At 40.9% G+C, this 13311-nt stretch overlaps 1 protein-coding gene across 2 annotated transcripts; it reads right to left on the bottom strand.

The window, feature by feature from the left end:
* Positions 1 to 9708: 9708 nt before the first annotated feature.
* On the bottom strand, positions 9709 to 13097 carry MAGEB18 (MAGE family member B18). 2 transcript variants are annotated; one of them, XM_021932878.2, is made up of 2 exons: positions 11948 to 13097; positions 9709 to 11531 (listed from the first exon to the last, which is right to left on the bottom strand). In XM_021932878.2, the coding sequence occupies exon 2, from the start codon at positions 11467 to 11469 to the stop codon at positions 10435 to 10437; it is 1035 nt and encodes a 344-aa protein (XP_021788570.2). In that variant the 5' UTR covers positions 11470 to 11531; positions 11948 to 13097; the 3' UTR covers positions 9709 to 10434. The 2 variants fall into 2 exon arrangements, with proteins under 2 accessions (XP_021788570.2, XP_021788569.2); XM_021932877.2 differs by having other exon boundaries at positions 9709 to 10270; positions 10427 to 13097.
* Positions 13098 to 13311: the final 214 nt, after the last annotated feature.

Genomic DNA, 13311 nt, shown 5'->3' on the forward strand with positions numbered 1-13311 from the left:
GAAAGTAAATGTTATAAAGAGGGTTGACCACAATATATATTTGTATAAGATCTTAGAGAAATAAATGTGTCATTCCATTAACCCACAATCATGCAACTATTCTGACTTGTTACTTTGGTACCATTATTTGCAATATTTAATTTTCTCTGTAGTTGATCTATGATCTGATGTTATTCTCCCTCTTTTTCTGTTTTTCTAGCGCACAAGTCTATAGTCTTGTGTTTGCTTATACAGAAGTCCAGTATTTATGGCAAAGGATTCCTCGAGAACTTTAGGACTCTCCTACAATTTTCTCTAGCCATTTCCAGGAAAACTTGGAGTAATTTGTCCCATTAGGGGACTCTATAATTATTTAACACTTCGGTGATTTGCTGGTAGCCTCAGACACTAAAGAGCAACACAAAACTGATACTTTGACTTTGTTTTAATTCCTCTCTCCTGGTACAGAAAAAGGAGAATTTTCCCCACCCTTTTTTCTTAGAGCATTTACTTCAGAGAAACTATAAATATAAAATATTTTCTTTTATAAGCTAAATAAGCCACTTGCCAGTTTTACAGCTCAGGATTGTTTTCCCTTTTGATGAAAACAATTAGCCAACACAGAAGGCCACCTTAATTATTAAGTGAATTTAGAAAGGACTCTGCATGACAAATGGTGCCATCAAGTTCTCTTCCTTGAGGACTAATTATCTTTTATATGAAGAATATGTATTTAACAGGTTGTATCGGCTTGACTACATAAAAGGTGGAGATTGCTTCCTGTCTTTGCTATATCTTTAGTGGATTGCCTATGATGTGCATCACATTCCAGTTTAATGATTATTCAATAAAACTTATTTTTCTTTCTTATATGATAATGTTGACGTTTACCTAAGCCCTGTGATCTTGGGAAACAGTGCAGGTTAAGAAACTTTCTTTCCCCCCTTGAACCCCCAACTTTGTTTTTTAGCAGAAAAAGGTTTATTGGAAAGAACCACTCTTCACCACGTGACTTAGACAAGACTCATGGAAGCCTCTCTGGTTTACCAATGACAAGCCCAGACAAAGATCCTCAATATTCCCTTTCTTTTCCTTGTACATGACAAATAAACTGCTTGTTTCTACTAATCAATCGAAACAAAATACTTGTTGGCCAAACTTTGGTTAGGATTTTCTTTTTCCTCCACGCTCATGAACTTTGGCCCACTCTCGACTAAGCCGGTATGCAACCCCTCTTGAGGATAGATTGGCCTCAGGGTAAAAATTCTCTAATCAACTATCAAGTCACAACAGCCTTTCATCCCACTTCCTCACATACCTGGTTCTTTCTAGCTTTGTTTATTTCTCTCTATAAAAGAAAAACTTTGCCTAACTCTTGAGATACTTGCATATCTTATAGTCACAGTGTTCTTCCTATTGCAGTGGTTTCCACCTATTTCAAAAGTCTCTCTTGCAATAATTATTTTTGAGAAAAGTCTCTTCTTACTAAGTCTGAATTGTTTTTTATTTGCCATATATTTTGTGGAGAGGTATTTTTGCATTAGCAGGATATTTTGTTTCTAACTGGTTCCTCAACACATATAATATAATCATGAGGATGTCATTTCATCATCTTTACAATGACTGATTATATAGAAGCAAGTCACAGGCCTACTAATGTTCAAGGATAGTCACACACAAAGGCATGATTGTCAAGAGGTGGAGCTCATGGGATACCCATGAGACTCTGTCAGCCACAGTCCATTCTCTAGGTCCCAATGTTTAATGTTTCTACCTTATTCAAAATACATTTAACTTCCTCCAAGGTCCCCCAGAATCTGACTCAATTACAACATCAGCTCAAAATTCAAGTCTCATCATCTAAATCAGGTCTAACTGCACATGACGAGGCTGTGTGGAGAGTAGTTCATTAAGCACACCAGCTGGGGACAATAAATCTCTATTTGTGGACCTGTGAAATGAAAGAGACTAGTCATCAGTCCTAACACATCCAGTGCACAGTGGTGGGATAGGCATAGGATAACATCTGTACACATTTCACTTGATCTCCATTTTTTGAGCCTCAAAACTTTACAACTGAGTTATTTCATATTTCCAAAGAAACACCTACTTGATGCTCTGTTATCCTGTTCCAAATGATAAAATGAGATGGAAAATTTCCACATTTGTTTTATAAAATAGAAAACTTCTACTCTTAAACCTGATACACGGCAACAAATGTATTGAATAATTGAAGTGGTGATTCATATACTCGTAAGGCTATTCACATTTTCTGTTAAAATGAGCAACATTTAGAAATGAACTAGAAAGAAAGAGACTATAAAAGAAAGTAAGTAAGAAAAAGAAGGAAAGGAAAGGAAAGAAAGAAAGGAAGAAGAAAGAAGGAGAAAGAAAGAAAGGTAAACTCTATGTTGCCACATAAAACAGGAAGACAAAATGTTACACACTGTGTTTCCTCCAGTCCAATACCAGTCCCTCACTACTTAGACTGTTGACTGCTTTCTTCAACCACAAAATGGAGAAACTAACTCAGATTTATTCATTACAGATGGGAGAAGCAGTGGGACAGTAGCCCCAGAACATGCACTGTTCATAGATAGGAGTGCCAGTCTCACTCCGGCTCTCTCTCATCTCTTGAAGACTCTTCATACAGATTTGGGAAGATACTACAGATTGTATCATTGATCTTGGTCAAAACTTCCAGGACTTTAATCTTTCTGGTTTCAGCATGGGCTCTTTCACCCTGCAGGAACTCATAGAGTGAAGGATAATTATTGGACACGTGCCAGTATTCCAGGTACTTTTCCTGTACCAAATTTCTGGTAATGAGCTTTCTGGCTGTCCGTAGATGAAGCGTTAGCTTCTATCCTGCACCTTCATTGTATTCAGGAATTTCCAGATTTTCTCTTCAGTGTGACAGTTGCCCTTCAAGAAGGTCACACCCAGGAGAGTCATTAGGAAACTGACTGGTCTTAGATAACCACTTATTGCCACTCAGACTTCTCTCATTGGGGGAAATCCAGCTTCCTAATAAAAGCATAAGAAGAATGACTATAGGGTTGACTTCTTTCAATTCAAGGCCGAAGACTTGTTCCATGTGCTTCAAATAACAATGAGACAATATTTTTCACCACAAAGATTGAATAAAATGTAAAAGAATGATAAAAGTAAATGTCTCTGAGAATATAAGGCACTCATATACATTAAGAGACTAGGGACTGCAGTATAGCATTTTGGAAACAGAACTTTAGCAGTACAACATTTGTAAAACATTTCAGTCTTCACACCTTTCCCACTTTAATCCAATTTGCACTTCTCTATGTCTTTCTTATGAGAAGGTGGGCACATTTTCCTCAAGATTTCATGTTCAAAAATGTTCATTTTAGTTTCATTAATCATAGCAACAAATGGTAAACAATTCATATGTCCATCAGGAAACAATTAATTATTGTACAAACATAATTCTAGAGAATAGTTTAAAAGTAAGGTGGGTCTAAATGCACTGTCTTGGAAATATCTTGCACTCATTAAATCATCAGGTCAAGAGGCAGAAGAATATGGACATTGTTACCTATGTATATTAAAAATTCAATATATTTTTATAGCATTCCTATATGTAAAAAAGCCTAGTATCAGCTTTAAAATGATACATACCAGATTAATTGTGGTTACCTCCAGAGAGGGGCTGAATTTTGAGGAAAGGGGGAGATTGTGATTTCCATACCAATAGAATTTTTGGTAACAAGAATGTATGTACTATTACCTTTGTAATGAAAATATTTTAATACAACTAACCACAAAAATAGTAGTTGTGCATTACTTATATAAAGTAACTTCTAGCTGATACAACATACAAAACCTGCAACTGAATGGCTTAAAACAACAGAAGTTCATATCTCATACACATAAAATCTGATGTAAGTAGGCAGAGGTTTCCGCTAACAGGTGATCCAGAGATACAGGCTGCCTCCAACATGTTGCTTTACATCTCAGCATGAGCTCTTGATAGCTTGTTTCAGGGGCAAGGGAAGTCACATAATCCTTCCTAACTACAGGTGAACTGGGTAATGTAGTCTTCCCATGAGTTCAGAAAGGAGAGTAAGACACCATGTGGATGAGCACTTGCAGTCTCTCTCATTAACTGTTACATAATAAGTGCTTGGTAAAGGAATAATCATTAGAATTTGTTATGAAAACAACCCTCTTCATTTCTTGGTGGAGTTTCTAAGGAGGCAAATTTGCAATTCTTCAACAATTTCTGTCAGCCTCCTACATGACAGTTGCTTTCAAATACAGGATCACATTTCATTTTCAAAAGGACGCTGTAAAATCTCAGCATGGAGAATTCTCCTTTTTCATTCAGTAGCACCTCTCTGCACTGATCTCACGGCACTGAGTGTCAATAGGATAAGAATATGCACCTTTCTATTTCTGCAGGGTAACAATCTTGACATGAATTCTGCAAACCTCGACATGACTGAACATGCAGGACACTTACAAGTGCCATTTGGCACAAGGGAAAATCAGGATTTTCCTCTGGGACAAGTACTGATACAAGAGGCAGCACAACAATGGTGAATTATTTTTGTCTTTGCTGTTCAAACACAGCATGTCTGCCAAAAAGCCATTTTTTCTTCTTAGACAGACTCTGATCGGGGAAGGACTGAGGAATTTGGCCTCAGTCGATGTTTGCTTCACAGTAATTTCCTTGGCCTTTCCTCACCTCCAACTTATGAGGGTAGCTTTGTTTTTGACCATCTAGGTAGGCTCACCCATCAGTGCATTTGTTCAGGGGCTGGTCTCAAATAGCACACCCTTTACAAATCCTGCTGAAAATCTGGGTTATTTAAAAAAGCCTTCTCTCACACTTCAGTTACATCCCAAGAACCAGTACATGGTCTGTGAAAAATCAGAACCAGACTCTAACAATTGGTTCATTTGAAATACACTTTAAGACTACTTAAAGATGTGGGGTGGAAGGGGAGTTTGTGGTAATCAGATATCAAAACATCACTGTCAGAGGTTCCACTGAGAAGGATGGGGCCTCCAAGGGGCATCTGCAGAGAGCAGAATGCTCTAAGTCTAGAGGCAGGCAAGTGATTCTGGTCTGTCCATATCACAGAAAACAGGGGTGCAGTCTTCAGAGAAGGCAGTGAAGAGCTCGGTAGAAGACAAGGTGCCATTTTGTACATGAAGGCACACTGGGGAATACTTAGGGGAAAGGTGCTGTAATGTAAGAAAGTGCTGAATCAGGACTCATGTCCCAGCACTTGGGCAGAATCTACTCTCAAGGAAACCTTGGGCTTGGGACAGCAGGAGCCTCAGAAAATGAATCCCACAAATAATCCCAAATGTATGCTTTATTCTCATCTTTACCTTCCTTCTTTAGGCCTTGTTATGGTTTGGATCTATGTCCTCCCACAAATCTCATGTTGAAATGCAATCCCCAGGGCTGGAGGTGGGGCATTGTGCAAGGTGATTGAATTATGGGGGCAGATTTCCCCCTTGGTACTGCCCTGAATTTTCATGAGATCTTGTTGTTTAAAAGTGTGTAGTACTTCTCCATTCTCTCTTCCTCCTGCTTCGGCCATGTAAGATGTGCCTGCTTCCCCCTCACCTTCTGCCATGATTGCAAGTTTCCTGAGGCCTCCCCAGAAGCAGAAGCATCCTGTCCAGCCTACAGAACTGTGAGCCAATTAAACCTCTTTTCTTTATAAATTACCCAGTCTCAGGTATTTCTTTAGAACAATGTGATAGTGGCTTTGCTATAAAGAAATATCTGAGACTGGATAATTTATAAAGAAAAGAAGGGCTGCCCAAGGTATCGAGGAGTGGGGGACTGCTGTAAAGATAACTGAAAATGTGGAAGCAGCTTTGGAACTGGGTAATGGGAAGAGTTTGGAAGGTTGTGGAGGACTCAGAAGACAGGAAGATGAGGAAAAATTTGGGACTTCCTCGTGACTTGTGAAATGGTTGTGACCAAAATGCTGATAGTGATATGGACAATGAAGTTCAGGTTCAGGAGGTCTCAGATGGAAATAAACGTACTGGGAACCGGAGCAAAGGTCACTTATGTGTTAGCAAAGAACCTGGTGGCACTGTGCCCCTGCCCTAGGGATCTGTGGAACTTTGAACTTGAGAGTGATGATTTAGGTTACCTGGTAGAAGAAATTTCTAAGCAGCAAAGCAGTCAAGATGTGAGCTGGCTGCCTCTAACAATATATGCTCATATATGTGATCAAATAAGTGATGTAAAACTGGAACTTTATATTCAAAGGGGAAGCAGAGCATAAAAGTTTGGAAAATTTGCAGCGTGGCCATGTGGTAGAAAACAAATGCCTATTTTCAGGGGAGGAATTCAAGCAGGCTGCAGAAATTTGCATAAGTGAAAAGGAGCCAAGTGCTAATAGCCAAGACCCTGGGAAAAAGGCCTTGAAGGCATTGTGGAGACTTCCACAGCAGCCCCTACCATCACAGGCCCAGTGGTCTAGGAGAAAGGAATGGTTGGTTTTGTGGGCTATGCCCAGCCCTCCCCACCCGCTCTTGCTTTTCTGTGCAGCCTCAGGATACTGCTGCCTGCATCCTGACCACTCCAACACCAGCTGTGGCTCAAAGGGGCCCAGGTACAACTCAGGCTGCTGCTTCAGAGGGTGCAAGTTGTTAGCCTTGGCAGCTTCCACATGATGTTAAGCCTATGGTTACACAGAGTGCAAGACTTGAGGCTTGGGAGCCTCTATCTAGATTTCAGAGGATGTATGGAAACACCTGGTTGTCCAGACAGAAGCCTGCTGCAGGGCCCAAGCCCTCATGGAGAGCCTCTACTAAGGCAGTGTTGGGAAATGTGGGGTTGGAGCCCCCATACAAAATCCCCACTGAGGCACTGTCTAGTGTAGTTATGAGAAGAGGGCCATCGTCCTCCAGACTCTACTGGAAGCTTGGACTATGCACCTGGAAAAGCTGCAGGCACTCAGTGCCAGCCCATGAGAGCAACCAGAGGGGTTAAAGCCTGCAAAACCACAAGGGTGGAGCTTGGGAGCATCAGAGTGCTTTGGATATGGAATATGGAGTCAAAAAAGATTATTTTGGGCCAGGCACGGGGGCTCACACCTGTAATCCCAGCACTTTGGGAGGCTGAGGCAGATGGATCACTTGAGGTCAGGAGTTCAAGACCAGCCTGACCAACATGGTGAAACCCTGTCTCTACTAAACAAAATACAAAATTTGCCAGGCATGGTGGCACACATCTGTAAAGCCAGCTATTTTGGAGGCTGAGGAAGGAGAATCGTTTGAAATGCAGAAGGCCTGCACTCCAGCCTGGGCAACAAGAGTGAAACTCCGTTGCAAAAAAAAAAAAAAAGATTATTTTGGAGCTTTAAGATTTAATGACTGCCTTGCTAGGTTTCTGACTTGCATGGGGCATGTATTCCCCTTCTTTGGGCTGATTTCTCCCTTTTGGAATGGAAGTATTTAACCAATGCTTTTACTCCCATTGTATCTTGGAAGTAACTTTTTTTTTTTCCTCCCTGTAAGTGGAAGGTACTAGCCTTGTCTCAGATGAGACTTTGGACTTTTGAGTTAATGCTGGAATGAGTTAAGACTCTGGAGCACTGTTGGGAAGGGATGATTGGATTTTGCAATGTGAGAAGGACATGAGATTCGAGAGGGGTTGGGGATGGAATGATAAGGTTTTGCTATGTGTCCCCACCCAAATCTCATGGTGAAAGGTAATCCCTGAGGCTAGAGATGACGTCTGGTGAGAGGTGATTGGATTATGGGGGTAGATTTCCCCCTTCATACTGCCCTGAGTTCTCATGAGATCTGGTTGTTTAAAAGTGTGTGGCACCTACCCCTTCTCTCTCTTCCTCCTGCTCTAGCCATGTGGGTCTTGCGCGCTTTCCCTTCACCTTCCACCATTATTGTAAGTTTCTCATGGTCTCCCCAGAGGCACATACTGCTATGCTTCCTGTATAGGCTATAGAACCATGAGCCAATTAAACTTATTTTCTTTATAAATTACCTAGTCTCAGATATTTCTTTGTAGCAATGTGAGAACAACCTAATACAGGTCTGCTTCTAGTACTTTGGCCAGAGTCCTTTATTTTTAATTGTAATAGATTTTGCAGTAGTGAAAAGACTAGTAAATTAGACAAAAGATCTGTCTCAGATTGGGAGGAGTGGAAAAATGTGAACTTAGAATAATTCTGGCCACACTAGACTAGTGGTCTAGTCTCAGCTCTGTCACCTATCAGCCGTGTAAACTTAAAATTATAAGTTTGGCAAATAATGTCTGATAAGCCCTAACTTGTAGCACTGTTGGAATCTATGTAATGGATATGAAGCACTTAGCAGAATTATGGAAAATATTGGGTCTTTAAAGAATGGTAGTTATATAATTATTTTTACTACAGATGATATCTACCTCCCCTCTGGGGAGATTTATTTTTTATTAATTCAGGAAAATATGCAGCTTTCTAGGACAATTAATATCAAATTAGCTCATTATGTATTTAGCATATAAAAGTAAATAAAATTTCCCCATCTGAATATAAGTTGCTGAATTTGCATGTAGGGAGTCTTCCTCAGCTGAATGAAACACGAAGTCCTAGAATTTGTGTCAAGGACCAACAACTTCCCCCCCAGGTGCCTTTCCATCCAAACCACCCCTATTTTCATTCATTTCATCATCATTAAATGTGTTCTCCCTTAGAGTGTGCCAAATTACACTGAAGATAATTAAAATATCCTTTTGAGTGTGGTGGTTCACACCTGTATTCCCAGTACTTTGGGGGGCTGAGGTGGTTGGATCACTTGATGTCAGGAGTTCAAGACCAGCCTTGGTGACATAGTGAAACCCTATCTCTACAAAAATACAAAAAATTAGCTGGGTAGGGTGATGTGTGATTCTCGTCCCAGCTACTTGACAGGCTAAGGTGGGAGGATTGCTTGAGCCTGGGAAGTCAAGGCTGTAGTGAGCCATGATTGCACCACTGTGCTCCAGCCTGGGAAAAAGAACCAGACCCTGTCTCAAAAATATGTCCTTTTAAATACTAGGATCTGGCTCTCTCAGTTCAGAGCAAAGGAGCCAACACAGTAGCTTTTCAGCATCCCACATCAAGGCAGTTTCACCATTATTTCTCAAAAACTCCCTGGGGAGGCTGTACATAAAATAACTAGATTATGCTACGTGTTCAACTGAATGTGAACAAGAGCACAGGACACTATCCACTTCTGCTCCAAGAGGTTTTCTTCTGCTTTATTGATGTCACCAAGGTAACTCTTAAGTGGAGGTTTCCACTCCAGGGTTTTGTCCTTCAACAATGAGACACACCATCTGAGTGCCTGGCCTCTGCTCTCCAGTCCCACAGCTTCATGTAGCTCACCACCCAGCTTAAATTAAAAGCATATCCCACTGAGAGACTCATAGTTTCCAAAAGTCTAAAAGGGCCTTTCTTCAGAGAATTTGCACCTTACCATTTTCAGCCAGATACACTCCAGCACTTTTCCCAAACCCCTCTCGAACTCCTTACCTCCTTACTCCCTCTTCTTACTTGTACTTTAGGTCTTAGAAGTATTTCACCATCTTCCATGCATTATTATTGTTCATTAATTGTAAAAGTCTAAGCAGGGCTGGGTGTTTTGTATCCTAGTTTTCCCATTTCTAACAAAATTACTTTCAAAGATCAGATGTTTTATTAATATTGGAGGAATGAATGAGGCAGTAAGCATAGATGCTAGTTCATAAACATTTTATTTTTTCCTACCTTCTTCAGTAAGCTAAGCCAATCCAGGTATGACTCTTTTATCTTTATATAACAGAATAAAATGGATAAAGAAAACCAAGAACTAAAAAGTATTACTTTTTCTCACCTATGTTTTGATCTCCAAAATTTTACTGCTAAATCATTTCACATTTTTTAAGGAAATACCTATTCCAATACTGTGTTTCCTTGTTCTGGCTCATTAAATATGAAAGAAGGTTTCCCAATTTGTTTTACAGAACAATAAAACTCCTACTCTTAAATAGCAATACATGTGTAACCAAAGTCATTAATAAATTTCGATTCTGAAGTAATCTAAAACTTCTATTAAAAGAAACAACATTTGAAATATAACACCAAAAAAAAAGAAAGAAAAAGATACAACTCCAAGTTACTATAGAATATTAACACAACATGATATATGCTGTGTTCCCTCCAGACCCACCCTGGCCATTCACTACTTAGAATGTTGATTGCTTTTTTCTTCCACAAAGAAAACAATCTTCTTCAGACTTCAACATTTGAAATGTAACCTAGGGAAAAAAAAAAAAGAAGGAAAAGTAAAACTCTAGTTATCAATATACAATAGGAACGCAAAGATGATATACACTTATTTCTTCCAGCCCCACCATGGCCCTCCACTATGAGAATGTTGACAGACCTTTTCGACCAAAAAGTGAAGAACCAACCTCAGATTTCACTTAGCATGGGAGAAGCTGCTAGACATGGTTCTGGAACGTGCATTTGCCATGGCAGCAGTATGAGCCCTGGCTGCAACTCTGGCTTGGGCTCTCTGTTCCTCATCCCTCAAAGCTTCTTCATAGCAGGATGGGAAGGCACTAGGGACGGTATCATGCATCTTGGCTACAAACTCCAGGACTTTCATCTTGCTAGTTTCAGCGTGAGCTCTTGGACCCCACAGGAATTCATAGCGTGGAGGATCACTGTCGGGCACTTGGTGGTACTCCAGGTACTTTAGCTGCACCAAATCTTTGGTCATGACCTTCCTGGGATCCCCATAGAGGAAGTGTTTCCTATCAGCATATACACCCATCACATTCATAATTTCCCAAACTGCCTCTTCTGGGGCACGGTTGCCATTCATGAAGATCACACCCAGTGCAATCATCAGGAGGCCAGTCCTGGGAATTTTTTCTTCATCACTGGTTGTTTCATCATAGGTGAGGTCTAGTTTGCTGAAAAAGGCATAGTAGTGCCTGATGGGATCCACTTCCTTCAAATCAACACCAAATGCCAGCTCTATGTGCTCAGAGGCTCTCTTGAGGATCTCATTGAAGTGACCCTTATCCTTTCTGATAACAAACTTTATCATATCTCCCTTTGTAATTGGCTCTTTCTTTTCATACTTCTGAAGCAAGAAATGCACCAGCGACACTACTTTCTTGCTTAAGGGATCTTCTTGCCAGCCCTCAGCTTCCCTTGAGGAACCTAGACTTTTCTCGTCTTGGTTGCTGGCACCTTCATTTGAACTGGTGCATGAAACAGGTGCAATAGTATTGGTGGTGGATGGGGCTCCCTGAAGCGCCTCAGGGATGCTAAGTGTCTCAGCAGCAGGCAAATTCTGGGGTCTATCACCAAAGAGAAGATTGGCAGAGGAGGACGACTCTCCTTCTGCCACAGTGGCCTGAGTAGCACCCAGATCCTGATTCTCACAACGAGCCTGGTGGCGTTTCTCACGGGCACGGAGCTTACTTTTCTGACCTCGAGGCATAATTACTCTTGTCAGGGACTACAGACAATAGTGCAGGCAGTTGGGTTGATGAAGAGGTCACCCTAGAAGACGGAGGATAAGACAGTGTTCACAGCCTTGGTAGGGAGATTCTACCTTGGTCTAAGAATGGCCACCTCTGCTGGTTCTCTTGAGGGTATTGCTTTAGGAACCCATAAGGCAGGAGCAGGCTGGGACTGTTCTGTGAGGGTTTATCACATCAGTTCTAACTCAAGATATTAATTTTACTTTAGTCCTTTGAGTCCTCCCTCTGTTGACTTGAGGCTGCCTCGCTTTAGACCATGGCTTCCCATCCCACAGATTCCCAACAGGAAGTAAGGGTATTAGGCCTAACAGCCGCGCTTTGGGATACACAGAGTTGACGGTGGGAGCAGGACAGAGCAGAGAAGGATGGGTCTCTATGAGGCCGCCTCTGTTCTGGGAAAAGTGTGTCTCGAAGGTCATAACAAACGATACTCACTTTGACACCTGCCGGATCCTGAAATTTATTTCTCTGGCCACATCTTTCAGACCAAGGCTTCGCCCGTAACAGCTTGATGACGTGGAATATAGGTCACGAGAAACACTTCCGGCCACGCCCACCTTGCTCTCCCAGCATAACAGCAAATGGTTCTGTGTTCTGGGGGAGGGGCAGTTCTTAAAGAAATACATATATTTCTTTCACTGACTTTGCAGGCACTGGGACTTCTCTCTTTGCTAAGCTGAATCAGTCAGCCTCAGAAAAAGGATCATTTCCCTGAGTTCAGAGTAGGAAGTAAGGTGGAGCGTGAGCCTAGCAGCCATGCCTGGGGCCTCCCAAGATTGACAGTAGGGGCGGGGTCTGTGGGGGTCCCTCTTCTTGGGTAGGTAACGCCCTCAGTCCTCACTCAGTGTCTTATCGTGACTTTTTATAGGTACAGGGCCACTTCTCCGCTGACTTGAGGCCATCAAATAAGGTACTAAATCTGTAAATAAAGATAATTGACATCTGTACAATATTATGTTCACCACGTATAAATATATTGTATTGCTCTACTTAGGCATCCATCTGAGTCTATCGGTAAACTTTTATATTTGCTTTGATAGAGTGTGTATGTTTTTGTTAATGTTCTTTTTAGGTATATTTTGAATGTTGCTGCTCTTTTGAATGGTATATTTTTCATTACACTTTTTTTTTATTTTTAAAGCCCTCTCAAATTTATTGAAATAGATTGTTTTCAAGACGGTACATTAGGAGAAAAATGAGGATGACAAAAGCATCAAAGGATCTTTCATTCAGGCACTAAAAGGAATCCAGAAAAGAACTTCTTAGAGAAAATCTGGAGTAGCTAGGATCTTTCCTTATTTGAAACCATTACTTTCAATTTAATGCTTTGTATATTACTTTTGTTTTGTTTCTACTACACTGGCTGAGTCAGGTTTGGATTTCTGAAAAGCTTTACTTCCGCCCCTCCCGTAAGATCCTAATCCAGTTCACAGTGAATTTCAGTGACTTAAAGCCTTGAGGTAGCACAAATGTTTTTTATAAGATTCCTTGAGGCTTCTTTTTTTTAACCTTTATTTTAAGTACAGAAGTATATGTGCAGGTTTGTTATATAGGTAAACTCGTGTCATGGGGGTTTGTTGTACATATTATTTTATCACCCAGGTATTAAGCCTAGTACCTATTAGTTATTTTTCCTGACCCTCTCCTTCCTCCCACCTTCCACCTTCTAAAAGGCCCCAGTGTCTATTGTTCCCCTATATGTGTCCATGTGTTCCCATCATTTAGCTCCCACTTATAAGTGAGAACATGTGGTATTTGGTTTTCTGTTTTTATGTTAGTTTGCTAAGAATAATGGCCTC

The sequence above is a fragment of the Papio anubis genome, chromosome X (genome assembly GCF_008728515.1).
Source record: "Papio anubis isolate 15944 chromosome X, Panubis1.0, whole genome shotgun sequence".
NCBI classification, from domain to species: domain Eukaryota; kingdom Metazoa; phylum Chordata; class Mammalia; order Primates; family Cercopithecidae; genus Papio; species Papio anubis.